General features: G+C 32.8%; 1 protein-coding gene across 1 annotated transcript in view; it reads left to right on the forward strand.

The window, feature by feature from the left end:
- The window catches only part of LOC129220073 (tyrosine-protein phosphatase non-receptor type 21-like), a 53,438-nt gene that overhangs the window by 13,096 nt on the left and 16,331 nt on the right, over positions 1-24,011 (forward strand). Inside the window, exons 7-15 of the mRNA XM_054854410.1 lie at positions 1,876-1,963; positions 2,096-2,178; positions 4,862-4,912; positions 5,022-5,061; positions 9,033-9,090; positions 9,362-9,779; positions 13,944-14,142; positions 14,807-15,400; positions 21,015-21,233. Of these exons, the coding sequence (XP_054710385.1) occupies positions 1,876-1,963; positions 2,096-2,178; positions 4,862-4,912; positions 5,022-5,061; positions 9,033-9,090; positions 9,362-9,779; positions 13,944-14,142; positions 14,807-15,400; positions 21,015-21,233 (1,750 nt within the window). The remainder of the gene's footprint in view (positions 1-1,875; positions 1,964-2,095; positions 2,179-4,861; positions 4,913-5,021; positions 5,062-9,032; positions 9,091-9,361; positions 9,780-13,943; positions 14,143-14,806; positions 15,401-21,014; positions 21,234-24,011) is intronic.

Below are 24,011 nucleotides of genomic sequence, written 5' to 3' on the forward strand. Positions count from 1 at the left end.
CATTGGTGCCAGAATGGATAAAGTTCGCCAATTTCACAATTATAGAAGTCTTTCTGAATGAAATGATGCCGGGAAAACTCCCTTAATACTTAAAACTTCTATACAAACAATATTTTTTGTAAAAGTAGGCATTATCTTGCCGTTAAATATAAAATTTCCAACAGTCAAATAAATGAACTCTACTCACGACAACATATAATTGTCCATGCGAAAGCATTGAACGTCGTAATAATACACCAATTTTATCAAAAGTTTCACCTTGAGACCTGTTTGTAGTGATAGCAAATGCAGGTATTATTGGGAGCTAGAACTGAAAGTCGTCCCTCACTCCGTGAAAAAATTTATTTAAATATTAAAATCGCAAAAACATAATCAAAATGAAAATATTTTATATGCCCGTAGTTACCCAAAAAGCCTCGATAATAAAAACAAATGGAAGTATTTCATTTCTTTATGCTCAAGCAAGAATTGGCAACACCAGAATATTATCCAGCAATTTCTTCACGCTAACTATTGTCGCGTGAAAAAGCAAATAAAAATGGATTTTCACTAACTTTTAATTGCTTCTACCGCTGTTTCTAGCCAACATAGCGGTTTTGATTTTCGCGCGGTAAAACCTGGTAAAACGTGTTTTAAAGAATTTTTTGCAAGCTTTCCAACCATACCAAGCTCGAAACATTAAAATGGATTTTTCGTGTAGAAAAAGCGGTTTAAAAAATGAATTAAAACTTTGTTTCACGCTTCCAATAAAGAATTTCAACAATGGAAAAGAGAGAAAATTAAAATTTTTGAGTTTTGCTAACTAAACACGCTTATAACTTTTTTCTAGTGGGTTTAGGTTAGTGGACCTTGGGCGCCCTGACAATTTTTTCGTTAGGAGTATTTTTTAAATACCTTTACAACCATATCAAATTCAAAAGAATTGGACCATCCGTTCGCTTAGAAAGAGCCATTTAGAACGAAAATGCGTTTCTTATTAATATCTCCGTTAATTGGCGTTCGATTTCAAAAAATTTATTGATGACACTAAAACTCGGCAATAGCTATTAAACAAAAAAAAGGAATGAAGGAAATCTGTTCACAAACAGAGGAGAAATCGATACCGAAAGAAAACTGCTTGCCTATTAATGTATCAAGATTGCATGCAGTTAAAAAAGTTTTATGATTGCTGAAGATAGATGTTTCAATGACAATCTGTTTTTAGTGATTAAAATACTTATACTATTTAACTGTGGTACAAGAAAATTATTTGGTGTCCACATAAGATTTTTTTTTTTTTCGATTTACTTCTTTCTGTACTATGATTTATAGCATGTTTTTAATATATGCAAATTCAAAATACATACAGACCTGCCAACTTTCCAGATTTCGGCTTGCAATGCCGGGTTTTTGGCGTATCTTCCAGGTTACTGGATTGTGATTTTTTTTCCGGAATTCCACCAATTTCTCCGTCAGTAATTAAAAAAAAACGTGGACAGGTTTGGATTTTCTTCTGTTATGGACCGCAATCTACCTTTACCTACAGTGAGTTTGCAATTGGTTCGTCCTTCGAATGATTGCCATTCAACATTTGTTTTTTCCTAAGTATTCAATGCAATTTTGTTGTAATATGTGTTGATTAGAATTTTTTAGTACTAAAAGTTAGATATTGTTGCGATTTTGATACGTCATACGTTGGAAAAAATAGCTGCTGGATTTTCTCATAGAAATTGCAAGAATTTTCATTTTTCTAGGTTGGCAGGTCTGTACATAACACACTAACATGTCATTTTACATTATCTGTGTAACATTTATTTATTACTTGTAGTTTCATTGAAATAATAATGTGAAGAAAAGTGGTAGACATTTTAATATGATGCTTTTTTCTTGTTTTAGGTGGAATCAAATAATAAATTTATTTCACAATAAAAAGTGTTTTATTATTGAACATCGCAACAATCCTAAATTGCTTCACAATTTCATGGTAAGAAAACTTTTGTGGTCAAAATAGTCAATCATGATTCACTTTTTCATTACTATTTCCTTATTTTAATTATATATTTTCTATTATTAGTACAATTATGTATTTTGATTTAAATGTGAACTGTACTTCTAGGAAGATTCTCATTTAGCCAAATATATTTGGAAAACATGCATTCAACAACATTGCTTTTATACAAAGAATGAAGGTATTGTAAAGTAAGTATCCTTTCTGCTACTGAAAGCTCAGTATTATTGTTGCAGTTAAATTATTTTATGAAACGTTCATTCTTAAAATTTCTAATAAAATTAATTGTATAACTCTGTCCATGACAAAAATTGAAAGCCTTGTCCCTTTGTTTTGATTCTATATACTTTTGCATTTTTAATTTTTTTAAATTTTAAGTAAATTGTAGAGACGTACCGAGTAGCACTTTGGCCGAGTAGCCGAGTACCGAGTACTCGGCCTTTTACTACTCGGCCGAGTACCGAGTTACCGAGTAACTCGGCCTTTCACTACTCGGCCGAGTTTCCCAGTACCAATTATGTTGAAAGAAGGACCACCGACACACATCAATGAATTTTGAACTTATTGAAATAGTAGTATAGACCTCCTTGTCCATATAATAGTTTTTAAACTAAATTCCTGTTGAAATTTAACTACAAAATTTTGCAAAAATAATATTTTTTAAATTAAAAATGAATAAATAAAAGGTATGACTTATCAAGTTGGAATTAAAACAAATTACACAAATTTATTCATTATAGGTCTCTAGTTCGATAAACAAATAATATTTAAAAGCAAAAAAACAAATGTGCAGGAACACTGCAGACACGTTTTTCTGTGTTACAAGGATCGTCTTTTCAGTGCACAACATGTGAACTAAAGAATGTAAAGGCATACGACAAAAAATTCGACTTTTGCCGGATGCCTTTAAATCAACGAGCTCACATTTTGTGCATTGAAAAAGAAATTCCTCGTAACGCCAAAACACGTGTCTGCAGTGATCCTACACTGTGCTTCTAATGTTGTTTTATTTCCTTTTATTTTTAAAGCTAAGGTATTTTTATATATCTTATAACTAATTCTAGTTTGTGTAGCAAAAATTCCATATTTGCACAATTTTTAACAAAAAAGTTTTATTAACTTTCGAGACATTCGAACCAAGATTTATTCCATTGAAGTATTTCAAACTTCATTATTCTCAAAATTTAAATTTGAATTGTAAATGGTTGCAGAAAATTATATATGCTTGAGCTTTTTTGTAAATTTAATTATATATTCAATTTTTTGCAACTACTCGGTATTGGCCGAGTATCTGATCAAAATTTGGCCGAGTACCGAGTACTCGGCATATTGGCCGAGTAGGCCGAGTACCGAGTAGTTACCGAGTACTCGGTACGTCTCTAGTAAATTGTAAATTGCTACTTTTCTAATGCTGCTAATTTTATACCAAAAAATTTTTTTGAAATAATTTGTTTCAAAATTACTGAATAATTCATTCAATTTTTCTCTTTTGTGCGAAATTTGTTAAAACGCGACAGTGCTACGATTATTGTTTTTCTTTCTTTTTTATGCAATAGTGAATTGCTTATTGTTCTTTTTTAACCAGTAAATGTTCATTTGATTTCATTTTTCTATGCTTATAATTAAAGGTCAAACGATTCAGAAAATTTCTAAGTGGCCAGTGGCCACTAGACCCAAAAAACTTGGTGGCCACCACTGTCCCCGAGTGTTGAAGAACAAAATAGGAGAGCAGTTTTTACTACTTTCATGAAAAAACAAATAAATTTAACTTTACAGAATTAAATTTTAAAAGCTATTAACATGCTTTTTTTTTTTTCAAAATAAATAGATAATAAATGTAAACCAACGAAAAGTCGGCAGGTAACTGCATTTTAGATGAAATTTACAAAAAGTACAAGTTTGCTGATAAAATATCACTTTTCCAGAAAATAACTAATTTAAAAAAGAAAACATAATTTCTGGCCCTTTTTATGTTATTTTCAGTAGTTTGTACTGAGATAGGCATCCAATCCTGTTTTTGGAAACTTAGGCAATTAAATAGTCTTTTCTGCTTTCATCTTGCGAATGACCAAACATGGCGACTACTTTAAGATATGAAAGTAATTTTAATAATTAAAAACACTCAAAAACAATAATTCAGATGAAAGAGTGTTTTTAGCACATTAGCGTCTAAAGCAATACAGATAAAATAATATTCTGAAGATAAAATTTTAAGGAAAAAATTTTTTATTTGACATTTGGAATTAACAGGACTCCCAAATGGGCCGCTCCCCCCAAAGTCCGTTTTTAGGGTAAAGTCCGCTTTAGACGGTTTTTTAACATTTTGGTCCGATTAGTCCATTTTATATTGTTTTTACTTACAAATCAGATTTTAAAAGTTTTCATTACATTAAAAGATACTGTGTGCTGGTGTTAGTTACACCCAAACACGCGGCCGCAGCACCTTTTTTCTATTGAACCTGACTTTCCCGTATTTTGCTTCAGTGAAGCCATTACTTCTTCAACTGTTGCAGAATGGAAATCTAACAAATGGAGAGGTTTGGGGGAGGAGTTATGATGTCAAATCAAAGCAGAGCTACTGATATTTCTCCAGGGTTCGTATGCCCTTGAAAAGTATTTGAAATTCGTTTTCAAGTACTTGAAACCTTGAAAAAATCCCTATTCTTCCCTAAATAACAATGAAAAACCCGTTGTAATTATCTACTAGATTTTTAATCATCTATTGAATTTTTCCCCAGTAGATGTTGGCAGGTATGATAATATATTATTACTACTAAATAATTCTATGCTGCATAATACCATGCAATTTTAAACTCAATTGTATTTATTGTCTGATTTTATTAGTTATACTCATGTATGCCAAATCTTTTACAGTAGTAGCAGTCCATCTTTTGATCATCAAACTGAGCCAAAGCAACCAAGTGTGTAAGTAGTTTTGCTAAAACTTTTAAGTTATGTTCAAATAAAGTAAATTTTTTTTAAAAAAATCACTGGTTTTGAAATTAATTTATGTTTTTATTGTCTCTTTCTGTAGATCAAATGTATCAATAAACTCGAAACCTGCCAGTACAAAAGTAAGTTGCTTATAAGGTTTCATGAAATTCATTTATTAATCGGAATTGAATAGGAAAATGGAAAAATCATAGTAATTTTGAAAAATTAGCATTTTTGTTATTTCAATTTATTTATTCAGTTATCCAAGTAATATTGATAATCATTATTATTGAATATCTGTAGTACAGTTAAAAATAAGACAAAAATATAAACAGCAATTTTGTTTACATGGGACCTCGCATAAAATTTACATTGCTCATTAAATAAATCATTACTCTTTTTTTTTCTTCTTTCAGAAATTATAATATTTTTGTGCATAGTGTTTTATTGAAAATAAAAGGGAAATTATGTGTTCAAAATTACATTGTAATCTAGAGTCAGAAGTTTATTGACAAAGGAAGAAAAATATGCATTCTGACTTATTCAATACATTTAGTCATGACACTAAGGCATTTTTGTTTATTGCTTTAAAATTTAAAATGCATTTCAATAATTTGGTACTTTTAAAAATACTAACTACCAAATGGCACGACCTTGAGAGTCACAGATCTGGATGAAATTTTGGATTTAGGTCAGTTCGCACTAGATATGAACCTAGGTAAAGCGGTTTGACTGCATAGGCCTTAGTTCGGCTGAAACGTGGGTTCAAAGTTGCTGTTTGAGTTCAGAAAAGCAATGGTTTTCCTTTGAAATGAAACTTTCTCTACCCTTTTCTTGATTTGCATTGCCGTATGAGTCAATTAAATGCATTCACAATATCCCCCCCCCCCCCTGTTGTTTTGACAAGAGACGTCAAAATGTCTTTGGAGCATAGATCTTGTCCTGAAGTTTCAAATTCCAATAAAGACGCCATTGCAATTCTGGAGACCTGCAAATCAGTGTAGTTCATTCGGCAAAAACTTGAAGGTCAGAATTTGGGTACATTTCTGGATTTAGCTCAATTCGTACTAGATATGAGCCCAGGTAAAATAGTTTGAGTGCATAGCAGGGTTGGCAAGTTTTTGCCGGAGGCGGAAAAAACCATGGAAAAAACAACAGTTTTTACCGCCCGGCAAATATAGGTTTTTGCCAGTTTCTGCCAAAGTGGCAAAAATAGATTTTGTGTTATTTGTGAGGAAAAGTTGATATTTTTCTATATTCAAGTAAATATTCTGTTATTAATTAAATAACTTAAAAATCTTAGTGGGATCAAAAAAGTGATTAATTAAATATATGTATATATATATATAATTAGAATTCAATTTTTTTATTAATTTACTAAGCTTAACAGGGGTCTGGCAAGACGATATTTGGGTCCGTTAACGGACCCTTCACAAAAACCGATCAACCAAAACGGACCTTTCACAAAATCCCAATCAAACAAAACGGACCTTTCACAAAATCCCGATCAACCAAAACGGACCCTTCACAAAATTCTGATAAACAAGAACGGATCTTTCACAAATTGTTTATTGAAAGAGCAAATCTGAAAGCAAAATAACGCATATTAAACCGATAATTTTTGGAACCTTTTTTAAAGTCAAATTAAAGGGATCAGCTGATACAAAATCTGCTAATTTTGCAAAGAAAAAAGAATCGGCACTCTTGTGATGCTCCTGCAAGCGATAAATTGCTACTGCCAAATAAATATAATGCTTGTTTGTTTCTTAGAAAGAAATTAGCAGCTGAAAATAAGTTTGGTTTTAAATAATTTTGTTTGTTTTATCATAGCTAATTAGCAGCAGTGTTGTTGTAAACTTTTCTGACTTTTCTCCCCCACTGATGATTTAATAAACAATAATAATATATATCAGCGAAATGAACTTAGAACTGCAAAGGGGTAGTAAGGGTGGGGGAAAATATGATCGCTTCAGATAGGGTTACCAGCTTCAGATAGGTTTACCAACTTCAAAATTATCGCCATTTAGCGTCTGGCGTTAAACCTTTATAATGACTTGATTAGAAAATATTCTCATCATTTTACCAGCTTGTCAATATTTGCGTTTTTATGGTGTGGTGCGATGTTTAACTGTTATTTTGGAAGAAATTATATGGGTTTAATTTTTCGATGCTAACAAGGATGATTAACTTTAAATAAACTGTTTTACTTGCCTTTTTTCTTTTCTTTAGATGTCTACATTTTGAAAAATACAATATTTTAACATCCGATAAAAGAATCCTATTTTATTCTTTTTTTTAAACTAACTTCGCTTTATTAAGATGCAAATAAATGAAAAGTCTATTTTTGTTAGAACACGCACTTTAAATTTTTAAAGCAAAATTGCATTTTCTTTTATGAGTCAAAAATTAAAATGCTGAAACAATGGGTTAATTTTATTTTTGCTTTAACTGTGTCCACAGACATTAATGATATGTTTATCATAGGACTCTAAAATGCAATTTAAAAATAATTTTATCAAAAATATTTCTTTTACAAGCCATTTTTATACCTTTGATGCCTTCACTTTGAAAATTGCGATCTCTTTGCATCCACTATGGGATTCCAATTTTTTGAATTTTTGGTGTTTAGTACCCTTTGTTAAGAAGTAAACAAATAAAATTTCTCTTTATTTTTATTAAAATCACGGAATTTATAAGTTTTGAACGAAATTCTGTGCTTTTTTAAGTGTCTTGGGTCAAAAAGTTAAATGCTGAACCCCCCGTCTGAATTTTATTTAATTTATTTATTTTTGTTACAATTATTTTAAATGCTGTTCAGAAATATTTCTAGTATAATTTAACATAATGTAAATTGGTAGATAAATATTGCTACTTGAGGGAGCGATGCCGCCCCCCCCCCGCCAAATACTAGAAAAACACCCCAGAATGATATTCTCAACATGGAAGAGGAAAACACACTACTTTAAGTTGAAATGATGCAGTTTGTGCCCACTCTAAATTCTAAAATTTTGATTTAACATTTTTTTTGCAAAATTATTTGTTTTTTCACAAAATTAATTCACTTTTCACAAAATTATTTGATTTTTCACAAAAAACGGACCCTGTGAAAAATCCTGGACAGACCCCTGCTTAAATAAACATTCTTTGTTTTAGCATTGAAGGAATTGGCTCATTCTGAAAAAATTGTTTTGGCAAACATTTAAAATCTTAAGTTTTGCAATCCCAAAATTTGTTTTTTATTTATTTTTCACTTTATAAATTAGAAGTAACATGGAGAGACATAACTAAAATATTAAAGTGCATTATTTATATTATATTGTCACTATTTCTTGATTAACACGATAATGCTACTTTATTTGCAATTAGGTTTTTGCCGGTTTTTCCATTTTTGCCGGTTTTTTCCATTTTTGCCATGGTTTTTTTCACTGTCCCAGCAAAAATACCTTTTTGCCGGCAAAAAACCCAACCCTGGCTGCATAGGCTTTAGTTCGGCTGCAAGTAGGGTCTAACTTTGCTGGTTTGACCCCGAAACTGCAATAGCGTGTTCTTTGGAATTGGAAAATTTTGGAGCAATACTTGCTTTCCTATCATCTGTTGCGTCTCTTTTTAGTACTACGTAGGGGCTGTGGAATTTATTCTGTGCTGTGAATGTATTTAGTTGGATGATACTGCCATGCAGTATCAAGAAAAGAGTAAAAAAAATGTTAATTTCCAAGTAAAATCCATTGCATTCTGGAGCTAAACTAGAAACTTTGAATCCCTATTACGACTGAATTAGGGCTTATGCAGTCAAACCGCTTTACCTGGGCTCATATCTAGTGGGAATTAACCTAAATCCAGAGTTTCGTCCAGATTCGTGACCCTCACGGTCGTGCGGTTTGGTCGTAAATCTGATTTAGACTCTTTTGTTTTTGAGTAAATTTTAAAAGTCTGCATGTTTTTGAAGTTAATAGTTTTGTTTTAATAAGACTTTACACAGATTAGTTTCTATTTACTCTCACTTTTTTATGGTTATATAAAAGCATGATGATTTGTATATAACTGTTAAATTTAACAATTATGCATTTACCTGAATCGAATGAAGTCTAATTTCTGAAATATTTTATTATAGCAAAATGAAAAAGGTTCTAGAAGTGTGCTGCATATGCAAGAAAGTCAAGACTCATTAGGTAATACTTTTCTAAAATTAAAATTTTAAATGATTTTGCTTCAGAGAATAATATCTTATTTCAAATTAAAATAAATATTCTCATAGACAGTAGTTGGAACAAACTTAACCTAGCAGTGTTGTAACGGTAGGATAAGGATTTGTTTAGCCTTTATAATGCTGCCAGGTTAGGTTTGCCCCCAACTATAGTCAGAAACTGGAAGGTGTTTTTTTTTATATTGTAAATTTATATTCTTTTATTATTTTTCTCTTAAATTGCTTGTCAATTTCAGATGGTTTAGGTGTTTATCATACAGATAGTGGGTATAGTGAAACATTACCGGCAACTAGTTCCTGTAGCCAAATATTTGAGGGGAATCATAGCCCTGAAATTTCAGCAATGTCTAATCCATCGATTCAACGCAACAGCATAACAACATTGAATGCAAGCAGCTTGCATATCTCTTCTGGCTCAAATTCCGTCTCTCCGGCATATTCTCAACTTCTACCTCAAAGTTACAATTCTCAGAGCAACTTGTCACTTCTAAGACGTGTTTCCTTATCCGATGCTTCCATGCATCAACAAAGTCATTTAAATATCAATGAAACTGGAAGCTTGTTGGAATCAAAGCCGGTTTGTTCAGTGTTGCCCTTGTATCGCCAAGCACCAGATTACGATACAGCCATTAAATTGAAGTATGGTATGCCAAAGTAAGTTTTTTTTATTTATTATTATTTTTTATATGAATTGATTTATAGCTTATTCTTACCAGGGGGAGAGGGGTGCATGGTATTAGAATTAAAAAATAAAAACCAGAGTGTTAGCTTTCAAAATAGGTTAAAATGTGAATTTTATGGTGTAATTACTGTGAGACAAATGTTTAAGAAACTTTTATTCTACAAAGTTAAAGTTATAGAGTTCAGAATGTTATATTGTCAATGTTTTTAATCCATCCTCTTAATTAACAGCTTAAATTCCTAAAGAGTAGCCAATGATAGAGGCTACTCTTCCAATTAGAGAGAGGCGGACACATAATGGACAACTCAATTTTCCGAAGCTTATAAAACAATATGAAAATTATGAAAACAAGCACTGTATTCCACTTTCCAAAAACATGTGTGAAACATCATGGCAATCTATCAGTCTTGAAATTTAAAAATAATATGTGCTGGATTGGTTTGTTTGCTAATTTAATAATTAAATCTTTATATTACATAATGAAAATTAATGATATAAAAGTAAATAGTTTATTTATAGAATATAATAATATATTGATCAAATTGACCAAAAATAATTTCTAATAGGCTGGATTAACAAAATTATAAATATCTAGCTATGGAGCACATTTTGACACTGCTTAGGGAACACATATGTACAGTCCAAATGTGCTCCTATTTTACATATATATTTATATAAGTTATTGCACAAAGTTGAAGAAATAGGGTGCTTAAAATAATTTTTAAATAACTTATAAAACCTGTTACTATCATTCTTTGCTTGTGCATAAGACACGTAGTTAAGTTTGGACTGAAATGTGGCTGAGTCAACGTGTCTTTACAAGTGAAGAAAAAAAAGCCATCTTCATGCCTAATAAAATCATTTTAAATAGGTACAATGTGGCCTGTCCTATGTTTCAGCCAGAATATTTGCATTTAACTATGCAGAAGCTTTAAATAAAAAGTTTCCTAACCCTAAAAACAGTAGAATAGCTGGTATCACTGGAAGAAGACAAATAGCTACATGAAGCAATGTCCAAACCTTTCTCTTTCAAGACAAAAGGATAAAATTTTAGCCAGGGTCTTTATTGCATAAAATACTGTTGCATTGAGTGGATGAAATATTGAGCGCATTGTTTAAAAGGTGCAAATAAAATGCTTACTTGATATTTCAGTTTAGGGAAAGGATTATAATTTCAGATTTTATTTCATGTCTGCCATATACTGTTCAAAATGGAAAGTAAGTCCTTTTTTGTAGCTGAAAGTGATTTCGTTTCCCCAGTGTTGTACTGGCAAATAGATAAAAGATATTACTCTTCTCGAACCACTATTTTTTATGTTATTTTTAATTATTTTTACAGTTGTGGCAGTGCAGGCGATATGTCAGCTAGTCAGTCACCTCCATCACATACTGTTACAAGTAGTAGCCAACTGGATGTATCTCAAGCTTATTCAGACACACCAGCTCCCGCACAGTCTTATAATCAGTATAAAAATTATACTGATTTGTCACACCTGGATATTTCTGAGCTAAGTAGAAACAAAAATATGTGTGATAATAATAATACATTAATAAGGTATTGAAATATTTTATATTTTGAAACACTTTAATTTTAAATATTAGTATATTTTAAAATTTAAGTCAATTTAGTGCATAGTTATATTAAGTATCACAACTTTACATTTTGTTAATTGCTCATGTAAACATTAATATGCCGTATTTAGGTAGAAACTTATGTATTATGACTTTCACTTGGTTTTTAAGCTTTTCAACAGCAACATTTCTCTTACTGTATCAAAATTACAGTTCTTATATTGCATCAATTATTAGTTGTCTGTGTTTATGTCTCCCTTTAATACTACATTTCATTAAAAAGCAGATATTACAGGTTTTATTTGTTGTGGAAAAAATATGTACATGATAATGTCTTCAACTTCTTATTCCAGCATTCGACAGTAACTGTAATAAGCATCAGAATTCCCGTGAGTTAGTATTATTATACAGTTAGGTGACATGCTTGAGATAACCAAACAATACTCCTGGATAAGTTTTACAATTTTATTTACGTCTTACAGCTTACTTACTACAGCAAATACTTAATCATGTAATATCGATTCTTGTTTTCAGCAGTCTATTTCATTGACATCATAACTACTTTCCGTCCAGTTTTAAAAATTAGACCTTTTCATTTTGCCACGGCAACTGTGGGAAAATTAACCCCCTTTAAAAACAAGATCTTTAAAAACAGGACAAATGTTGCTTTTTTGTCCACATTTGCATTTTCTGATGGATTGAGAAGGTTAGCAGAGACTAATGAGGTCAAAAGTCTTATTAGTTCAAGAACCAAGAGAGGTGCTAGACCTACATCATAGTATAAAGGCCCAAAAATTTTTTGCGTAAGAACATCAGAGCAAGTAAGATTCTTTATTCATTAAGCTGAGTCGCACTGGCTTTGGCATGAAGCAGGTAGCAAAGGTGCGTAAAATTGCTGCAAAAAGCTAAACATCACAGATTCATTCCATGTCACGTGACCTAGTGGTCTCTACCCAATCATCTCTGATTTGGAGGACATTCTAGAGAGCTACAGACATGCCTTTGAAACTAACCTATGCAAATTTTCATCCGAAAATTTCAGTCTTCAGAAAGTTTTATTTGAGTCCACTTGCACCCCTGAAACTCTCCTCCTTTTAACATGAACAAAATTGCCTAGAATTATGTTTTTGAAGCTTAATCTTTGAACATTGCCAAAGGACCCCCCCCCCCCCCTCCAACCTCTTCCCATAACATCATCTAAGACAGCGGTCGTCAACCTAAATTGACTGAAGATCTACTATCCAAGTTCGGTGAATACGAAGATCGACTTGGAAGGGGGGGGTGTAAATGATCGTGTTGCATTCGCAATTAAGTGAAGATTATACTAACTTCAAACTATAGGCAAAATCTTATCAAAATAGACTTTACTACTTATATAATAGTTGCTTTAATTTGATAAAATAATGTTATGTGAACACTGTTATTTCACATAGAAATATTTTCACTCATGTTTTACCCATGTTATGACCCATGTTATTTCACCTTGTTTTAAAATTGATAAAATAGTGACCATAAAAAGTTTTGCTGAACTTAAAAAGTTTGTAAATTTTAAAATAACTTGGACGTTAAACCTCATTTTATTTCAGAAAATGTTACTCCAATAGAAACCAAGCAAAATATAATTATTGTCGCAATTGACTGCAAATATGCTCGAGATTGCCCGGTCAATCGCGATCGACTGGTTGCCGACAGCTGATCTAAGATAATTTTAAACTGAATTTTTGGAACTTTCATTTCAAACAATTGCTGGGGGGTCTCTAAACACCATCCTTTCTATAACAGTACGAAAAGATCTACAATCAGGATTTGAAGATTTTAATTTTAAAAACTTTCCAAGTGCAAAGACCTCAACTCCCCTTTGTCTGACATTCCCAAGATTGTCTAGGATTGTGCTTGTAGAGCTTCAGTTTCATAAAAAACCCATAGGAGAACCTTGAACTCCCTAACACAACCAAGATCATCAAAAGTTGTGTTTGTAGAGCTAGTTTTGGAGTTATTCCAGAAGAGAACCGGAATCTCCTGATATCATTTAAGATCTAAAATTGTATTTTTGAACCTTCTGTTTCAGAAAACTGCTGCAAAGAATTCTGGGATGCCATCCCTTTCCCTAACATTTCAAAAATGGCCTAAAATGGTGTTTTAGACTTCAAATTTTGAAAAAATTCTGAGGGGAGGGCCCTCAAACCTCCCCTCTTCCTAACGTAATCAAGATTGTCCATAATTGTGTTTTTAGAATTACAATTTCAGAAAATTTCTGTGAGAGAACCCTGAACCCCTTATTCTTTTTGCGTATATTACTCTTAAGACTATGTTCATATCTTTCATTTTAGTTACTCAAGAAGTGTATGTTGGCAATTTTCTCATTTTTTATATATTTTATACCTTTAAAATTCAAGTCTCATTGTATTTTCCCACCCTGTGCTATTCAAAAAGACTGTTATCACAAAATCTTATTAAAGGAATGAAAATAATTCCAGTTTTTTAGCATTTTTTTTTATAAAATATTTTGAAATTGTTTTAGATTATGTGTCATGAATCAAATTTCATAGATATCTCCCTTTTAGGAACCAGGACCATGTTTCTGCTCCTAGTTTGCATTTGCCACTTCACACATATAGTTCACCTGATCTGGCAACTCAAAGTACAACATGTGCGGAACGTCTTTTAAATGCTCATGTGATGTATCAGTTCAAACCACCTCCTCCTTATCCATATAAACAGAGGTCAAGCTCTAGTACTCCTGATCTTACCAGCAGTCATCAGGTTTGTGAATTTAATATTCAGTTTTAAAAATTGTAATTTGTGCTGATGCCCCCCCCCCCAGTTATTAATGATTTGTAAACACATTAATGCGATAAAAAAATTTAAAATAGCAATAAATTAAAGAATGGGGTTATTCAATATTAATTACACAACTTAAAATTCTTTGTAAAACTTGAAGCGATGAATTAGCGAATTTGTCACTGTATGCAAGTACAAATCAACTTACTGTGAGAAAAACATTTTTTGTTTGAGGTCTAACAATGTTATAACTTGTAGTATGTACTATGTACATTCTTGGTAGTTTAGCCGGTTTTAGTTTCACAGACAAAAGGTGGTTCATTCCTTGTGTTTTAAGTATTAAATGTTTCTATTGAATTGTGCACCTGTGTCCAAATGTCCCAATCTGTGTAGAATGACTGCTTGTAAGTGGTTTTTGAACATGCACTGTTGTGATTTGTTTACTGAAGATATTTTTAATCATTGCTAATGCAATTTTGTTTTAATTTGAGTGATTTGGAAGTTAGTTGCCATCGCATGATGTATAATATTTTTCTTACATATATTAAATATTTTTCTTAAAACTTAAAGTGATTGATTTCCATTCATTAAATGAAATTATTTTAAACATTTTACTTCACTAAATCATGTTGCATTTCTCTTACAGACATCACTACCTTGCTCTAGTCCTGATGCCACTCCATTAAAAAATTTGAACTCTAATGTCCACCTACGTGATGATGCTATTGGATTCACTAACTTAGCTTACAGACCTCCAGATACGTCACAATTTACCCCACGTAAGGTAGTGCCTGAAATTTATCGAAGTCATTCTTATGAGCCTACTTCTGTTGGCTGCGCTAAAATAGTAACATCAAATGCTATACCCCATCAGACAATAGCTTCATCTCAAAAAGTTGGTTCTCAGACTAGTTTACCCATACATACGTACCAGAACTACAACCCTACTGCAACCGTTACGGACAGTTCTGTCAATCATCTCTCGGAACCTATTCATCAAGTCCCTGCTAAGCAAGACAATCATTTTAGTATCAACAACCTGTCTTCTGCAAGTACAGCTGCTGCTGTTAATTTATCTCGATGCGATGTTGCTTCTCAAAGAAATTCAAGTGTTCCTCAAAGGGAAGACTCGCACTCAATGGGTCCCATGTTGTTGGCTGCTATGAATGGTCTTTGCATTTCAAGGCCAGATATTCTTATTTCACAAGTTGAAGAGACAAGAATTCCAATGGATTCTAGAGTAAGTTTTTTTTTTTTTTTTTTCCAAATAAAATTACTCAACTTCATGTGTTGTTTCTCTAAATATAATATCTTGTATGCTTTCAAAGCTATTTGAAAAAAAAAATGATTATTCAACATTAGAAAATGGTCATGACTTGTATTAGCAAACACCAAAAGGCCACTACTATTGCAGCATATATTTTTAAGCAAAATTTAGGTGGTGCTGTGTATTGGGAAAATAATCATATTATTTTTTTACAATATCTTATTTGAAAACATGTGGGGTTTTGTTCAATTTTTTTGACTGTTTCAACTATAAAATGTGCTGCATTGTCACATTAAATAAACTAAATGTTAAAATCCCAGAATTTATTTCAAGCAGCATTTAGAGTCATACAGTACATTACTTGTAACATCAAGCAAGTTTTTGCAAATTACTGGAACTGTCCAAGCAGGACCCAAAGCTCTTGCTTGTTTTGTATATGACTAAATTCATTTTTAAATAGCTTTTCTGGCTGTTTAAAAATGATGATAATCCATCGAAACCAAAGATATAGTACAGTAAAAATAGGGGTTGGACCCAAACATCCAAAAAAAAAAGTTTAAACCTGTTGCAAATTGTTTATTACCCTCCCAATAAGAACAGATAAAGAGTCCCACCCCATTGTGTGTCGGGTTTCGGAATGGAGGGCATCAAAAAATTACAGTTTTGAGCATTTTTTCGGACTTTTTAGAGTAAATTTCAAGGGGGAATATTATGTCATACTAAATTTAAAAGCATGAAAATAAGTGTTTATCCCCCAAGAGGGATAACGCAATCCACCTATGCTACAGAGCCCCCCTATACCCGTAAAACAAAGCAGTACCTCCATCCCCCCCCCATACATTTCAAGTGGAAATATTATTTTATGAAAAGTTAAAGTAAGTAATCAAGTGTGTCCATCCTCCAAGTGCGATGTACCCCTCCTCCCAAAGCTACAGCACCCCCCCCCAAAAAAAAATAATATACCAATCCCCCTCCCCCCTCTCCTTTCCATTTCAAGTAGAAGTATTATTTCATGTAAATTTAAAATGCATCAAATCAGGTCTGTCCATCCCACAAGAACAGTAGCTCATCTCCCAAAACAAAATAATATACTTAAAGATTACCCCCCTCTCCCCCCCCCCCCTTCTGATGGCACATTTGATTAAACGGTCAGAAAAATTATGCAGAACTGTTTTTTTTTTCTTTTACTATATTGCTTTTTTGCAGTACTTAAAAGCAAAATTTTTAGTTTGTATCATAACATGCATGCCTCAAATACGTCATCAGATTGAGATAAAATCTCCATCAGAACTGGAGTTTCCAAATGATTTCTACTAAGCTTATAACAAAAAGTCTTTGTCATCAAGATCTTTTTTGGAATCTAGATCCTCAGCAAAATCAATATTGTTGCAGCTATGTCTAACAGTTTGTGCATATAGTTGAGCACTTCAATCCACTTTCAGACTTATCAAACTTACATTTTTCCAATGAACCTCTCACAGCAAGCACAAGATATGAGACAAAGAAGGTCTTCTAGAGCGGAAGGCTTGGCTGTTGTAAAAGGACGCAGATATTTTTGTGGTGCTTTCTCCTTCTTTGTACTCATCAAAAATGACACTAGCTTTCCCATACTTACAAGTGATATGTACACTGCATTGCTGGCATATTTCCTTGAAGCTTGCAGATCATTACCGAAAAAAACATGAACAAGCAGGTATCTTCCATCTATAACATATATGACACCAGTTGTTTGTTTTGTGATGGTGGCATTAATGGATCTTTTGCTTCAGATAATAACACCTTAACCATACAGGTTTTCTTTCCTTCTGAAACCAGATTCATTGAATACTGATGGAGGATCAGCGCACAACTCGTAATAGAAGTTTTTAGCAATTTGTTGTTCTACCTTTTTTACTGTTCATACTATTCGGTGTAAAAGATGGTTTGGGCTTACACATGTCTACAGATAGTAACTACACTCGTAACAGAAGCTAGAGACATAACTGCATACCTCCTTTACAAAGAAATGCAGCTAAATTTTTTGCCTTCCATATCCTTTTATGTTACTACCCCAACGTTAAAGGCTTCAACACATTTCACCTTATTATCAGCGACCGACCAGTATCGGCGAGCAACACCACTACCAACTTGAGTTACCCGTAGAGAGAAAAGAGCAGTATTTAGCATTCTACTGTTGTATTGCTTGTTGCTCTCAGCAAGACTTCTTCTATCGTTGAATCACTACAGGTTCTGGACCACTTAAATTTGTCACTGCGATGGATCGTTAGGTAGCTGTTGTGACACCTTTATCATTTTTTTTTTATTGCATAATGTACTCAAAAGTTTCAGATAGTGTTTCAAGTATATGTTTTTATATTTAGCATAATTCACATAACCACTTGCGTAAAAGAGAGGCAGCTAGATGTTTGCAAATGAGGACCCCCACCGACTTGGAGGGTGCAGAATTGCAGCATTGCCCGTCTCACCGTTGGCAATTTCAGTTTATCCCCCCTTACGATAATGGCAAAAAAATTTAGAAAAGTTGGAGTGAATCAATTAAGAAGAAGGAGGTAAACTTCAGTCAATTTGTACTTTTTTATACTGCACAGGGATTTTGTTTTATATATCACCCCAGTGCTCTAAACAGTTTAATAACTCTAGTCACAACTAAATTGGTTATCGATCCCACTGAGATCTTTTAGAATTATTCTTCTGACATTACTATATCATTGTGTGGCATTTTGTACTTTAGAAAAGTTTAAAATCAGCGAAATTTTTTCATGATCTTCACTGCAATTATTAATTTTAGAAATGCAATTTCATGGTTCCCCCCCCCCTCTCCCCCATAAACGGATGGCGCACCCCTGAAGTGTGACAAAGTACCCATCCAGAATAAAAGCCTTCAAAAAAAAAAAGAAAGAACGCTCGAAAAAATGAAAAAAAAACTCCTTAAAAATTCCAACGAAGCAAGCTGCATGATATCCACTGAAGTGAGCAACATCCGTACTGCACATAACCCGTAAAAGATTCGTAATGTGGGGAAAGTTAGATAAAAATTGTTTTTACTTCGAAACAGTTGTAGTGTACATAAAGCATAATGCAAGCAGTGGAAATATGTGCAGTACATACATTAACTGGTATGTGGTGGTCATCACGAAATTTTTCTTCTATATATTTCTTACGAATTCTAACCCCTCCCCATGCTTGAGGAAAAAGCAATATTCCCAGAAAAATAAAATTGCGCACACAAAACTTGCAGACTGTCCCAGTTTTCAAATTATGGCGAAAGCAAAGCAAAGAGCGAAAATTGAAAGTTATTTTAAAAACCTTGCTTGAACTTATTACAAGTTTTATTTGTTAACAAACATAAGATGGCAACAGTTTAAAATTTTAAATGATTGAGAAAATATTTCCTTTCATTTCCATCAAAATCACGAGAAATAGGCAGACAACAGTCTATTACGATTTATCTTTCTCGTTGTTGCGTTGATAAAGCAATTTCTATTCGCAAAACAAAAAAAAAATCAGCACCTCTTGGAGCGATTGGTGCCAAAATGGAACTAACTCTTGCTTACATATAGGTTCACATTTATTCCAAATTTCATCTAGAATGTAGCATTACTTTTTGAGCTATAGCATTAGCAATGGGAAAAAAAAAGAAAGTTTGATTGCACCACCCCCCTTTGCAGCTCTTGACGCCAAAATAAAATCAGCTCTTGTACTCTCTAAGGGTTACTTGATAAATAAGGGCTACGATAAATTTTTGTTTGATTCCGTTCATTATTTTTTGAGATATACCAGACACAAGTGACGACAAAAAATGTTCTATAGCTCAGCCCATGTTTCAGCTATTGTCACCAAAGTTGAATCAGCACCTGTACACGTTAAGGGCAACATATAGACCAAATGTTGTTTGGTTCTGCCAGTTACTTCCTGGGGAGTAGCAGGCATGCATTACTCAAGAAACGTTCCATTTCTCCACCCCCTCTCTCTTGGAGGAATTCTCGCTAAAAACCAATGGACACAAGTTCACACAGGGTCACATAAGTGTACCAAATTTCGTTTAATTTCATACGGTAGTTTTTGTCGTAGAGCGGCCACAAAAAACCGGTCCTATACATACGGACACACACACAGACATTTTCCAAAAATGGTCGAAATGGACTTGCCACATCTCAAAACGTTCAAATCTTTTAAAGTTCAAAAATTTACACGAAACCAATACTTTCTTCTATATATTAGATATTGAAGAAAGTAAAAATTAATTGTATTTTATGCACAAAAAAGAAAATAGAAGCAATGAAGAAAAAGTACTTATTATCGGTAAGCTAATTTATTTGCTAATTTACGCCTCAGACTTCTCTACCAAATGTAGGGGGAAAAGCAACAAACTTTAAAATTTACTTTTTTTTAATCATTCATTTGTTTTAGTTTCTTGCTGCAAAAAAGAAAAAAAGACCTATGACCCATGGGTGCCCATATGCAAAATTGTAAGGGGGGGGGCTCAGATATTTTAATCATGGTTTAGCAGGACATTTTCCCCATTGAAGCAGATTTCAGGACAGATTAGAGTCATTAAAATTTGACATTTTTAATAACTTATTCATTAATGGCTGGAGAAGAACTGTTTTTACATTTTTGCAAAGAAAAAAGTACTAAAAGCAAGGAAGTTCTAACTTCTAAGGGGGGCTTGAGCCCCCCCCCCCTTGCCCCCCTATATGGGTGCCCTTGCTATGACCCCCACTTTTCCCAATCAACTCTAATTTGAATTCTAAAACTTTGAATTCAAATTATGTTTTTCGCAATCACGAGTTGCAACAAGACCCTACTCATTGGAGTTATTGTTTCTAGAAACGCCAACCGCCTCAAACATATCTTTCCTCCTGGTTGGTTATGTGTGTAAAGCTAAGTGTGTGTGTAGGCTTAAGTGTGTGCATGTAGGTGTGTGTAAAGGCATGTGTGTAAATGCATGTGTGAGTGTGAATATGTATGAGCATGCTTGTGTAGGACATGGGTACCGTCGCTAATTGTCAGTTAGCAGGAGGGGATTATGGGGGACAGTGCTCAGGACCAGAGGAGCCGTGCCGGTGGGTGGTGGTGCTGCATAGGCTTCTGGTCCAAGCTGAAAAAAGAACCACAACATCAAGGACGGTCAAGTGAGAACAATAAGCAATCGTGATTACTGAAAAAAAAACCTCCATTTTCTTAATTGTTGACAGCATTTTCCGTAGCACCAGTTTTTCATCTAACTTTACTCCATCTTGCCTCTCTAAAAACTTAGTACAGTCTATCAACGTGTTGTAGAGCAGTTTCATGAGTCATCCAGACCTGTGTGTTGGGCTTGTCTTCTTCGCTTTCAATTTGTTCTTCTAGTTTCACTGTTGCTTAATTTGCATTAGCTTAAAATTTTAGTTGAATACAGTATTTCTTTCCGAGATGCTTGTCCGTTATCGGGAGTTTACTGTAAATTATTTAAAATAAATTATGATGTTTCAGCTTTTGTGTAGTTCTGCTTTTAGCAACTAAAAATCTTTAAAAAATTAAAGACTATGTATTGAACTACCTTGTATGCTTTTGCCTTAAACTGATTATATTTTTTATTTCAAAGATTCAAGCCCTTGAAAATAGAATAGCTGAAGGCCAAGTCTTCTTAGAATTTGAACGTGTCATTAAGAAGAAACCAAATGCAGATTTCACCACAGCCTTGTTACCAGAAAACTTATCTAGAAATCGTTTCAAAGATGTGTTCCCTTATGAAGAAAACAGAGTTCGCCTTACTCCAACGAATGAAAATACTACAGGTTATATCAATGCTTCCCATATCAGTGTGAGTCGCTTTTTCTGACTTTACTTTAAATTCACCATTTGTGGTATTGTATGCTAACACATCTCAAATGAATTAAATCCTCCCATCCCAGACTCTTGATGGCTGTTTTAGGTTGCTTAAATAGATATAAGGGCATTAGATAATACCTAGTAATGATTCAAACTCTCGCCAGAGACTAAAGTACCAGCTTTTTGGAAGGGAGTGAGATCAGGTAAAACACTGCTGGTATATTATGCATTGGACAAAATCAGGAAAAATAATCCATTTTCGGAATTTTATCTTATGCATTTAAGAGGCAGTGAGGTATCGTGAGATGGAAAATTTTCAATATGGAGTTCATGTTGGCAAGGTTTTTGGTCTTTGCATCTCGAACAATCGAAATGTTTTGCTTCAAAATGAACTTTAGTATATGTTGAACCCTTTAAAGAAGCAGCTTTTTTTTATATGAAGTTAAACTAAGCTTCTTAAAAATGATTTAATGGAACTAATGCTATTTATCTAACTAAACCAAAGAGTTCCTGGGGTGAACAATATTTTTGATTTTGTTTCCACTTTCTTGTAAAAGTAACTTTTAAAAAAAATAAGAAAGAAAAAAATTAAAAGAAATAAAAACATTTAAAACACTTTGGTATTCTGCTCTTATTTTCATGCTTCAAGAAATCACAAAAAATGATGATAATAAAAATTAAAGAAAATTTCTACATATACTTAACATCAGTGACTGTGAATTGAATATTTTGGTTCATTTAAAGAGCTTATTTCCTGTATATGCTAATTAAATAGCTGTGCTGGTGCAGTATATGACTCGAGGCATATAAAGTTTCACTTAGGCATTCTACTTAAAGTAGCATAATTGTGAAAGCATTTGCTCTATGACAGCAACCCCGTCAGTTCAAACCCCATTGGTTTAAAGCATTTTAAAACCTGAATTTTTTTTTTTCCCTTTTAAAATTTTTAGCATTATTATTATTTATTTTTTTTTTAATCAATGATCAAAGCACAAAATAATTTCTACTGAAATAAATATTTGAAATTTAAATGAATTAGAAATAGAAAATCTTTGAAAAGAATTGAATTAATATTGCACTTAATTACCTTTTTAACCTAATGAGTTTTAATTGCCAGAGGGGGGAGTTTCATTGTGATTTTGTTCTGTGGCTTTCTTCTTCATACAATATTAAAAACAAAGGGTGATTTTTGTTTGGAAGAATTTTGGAATTTCTAGCAAAAACATGTATTTAGAAATTTATAACATTTACATTCCAATGCTTTTTTTTTTTTTTGGTAAATACAGTGGACTCTCTGTTTAATAATGCTCTATTTAACAACAACTTTACAAGATCCCGGTTGCTCCACTGTAGTTTTAGAAACATTCTATTTTAGGACCAATTAGGATATTTTGTGGTCCCTTGAAAGTCGTTAAATAGAGATCCAACTGTTTTTTATGTTTAGTATCCCACATGAAAACACTAACTTCGATAAAGGGAGCTTTAACTAAATTTTTAATCTATTTTCTTTTAATGTGTGTATTATATGTACTCACACGCATGAATGCATATAACTTTTTTACAAAGCTAACTTCTGTCAAAAATTTGATTTGATTGTTTGTAACAAATCACATCTTACTCAAAATTATTGGTCGATTAATGATTAGTCTAATTAAATTATCCTTGGTGTTTTGAACAATGAAAGCTTCTGGAGAATTCTTTCAATTGTAAAAGTTTTGTGTGCATATCTGTTAAAAAGAAAAAATATGGTGGATAACATACATCTTTAAATGTTAAACATTTTGAAAAATATATTTATTAAAAACATTTTAATTTGTAAAAAAATCAATTTTCCATTTTTAACCTGAGAAAAAACAAGGATTTCCATTGTCGCGAAGTTTCCAATAATTGTGCAACCCTAATTAGTATTGAAATTTCATACTAATCTTTTCAAACATTGTTAGTAGCACCTAGAGACAGCTACTGAAAATAACACAGGCGACAATATAAAAAGAATTAAGCAATTTCAAAGTGTCAAGCTGCAATTTCTGATTGTAGCATGTATGTCGCGCCTACAGTCTTTTCATTGAAATCACTTCTCACTCTCAATTTGTAATACACCAAATGAGTTCCTTCGGAATGAGAGAGGTGAGAGTCTCTGAAGACGATGAGCTCATAATCATGTCCCATGTTATTTAACTTTGTTAAGAGTGCCAGCATTTCATAGGATTATGGTCAAACTTGCAAGAAAAATAGCGGGGTTCTCTTGAGAAATGTTGTAGTACTAAATTATGAATTTTCTTTAAACTGAGAAATTATAGATAACGAGGGATGAAAGTAGTTCAGAAAACTTTTATTTTTTTACTATTTTAGTGATACAAAAAATACACTAGCCAGCTCAGTTATTCCATCCGAGGACTAGTTTCATTCTTTTTAGCACTCATCAGCTCAGAATAGGAATCAACTGAGCTAGACTGGGAAAATCTCTTAAGGGAGCCAAGAGAGCCAAACAAACTGGTAGCTAATGTAGAATTAGCTCACCAGACAAGTGACCGCAACAATGGTGTGGTTCAACTCAAAGATTGATGGAAAAGCGAGGTATTTTGCTGTAAGTTACCGCCTTAACTATATTTTAGTGATAGTCAAACATTTTTGAGACAGGAAAGAAATTCCCACAAAATCAGGAGCCTTCGGGCAGCCATCCAAATGATGTTATAAAAGCTTTGAATACATGGCAGAAATTGATTTCTCACTCTTCAATAGCATGAGAGAACTGTAATGAATACTAGTA

Source organism: Uloborus diversus, chromosome 4, assembly GCF_026930045.1.
Source record: "Uloborus diversus isolate 005 chromosome 4, Udiv.v.3.1, whole genome shotgun sequence".
Taxonomy (NCBI): domain Eukaryota; kingdom Metazoa; phylum Arthropoda; class Arachnida; order Araneae; family Uloboridae; genus Uloborus; species Uloborus diversus.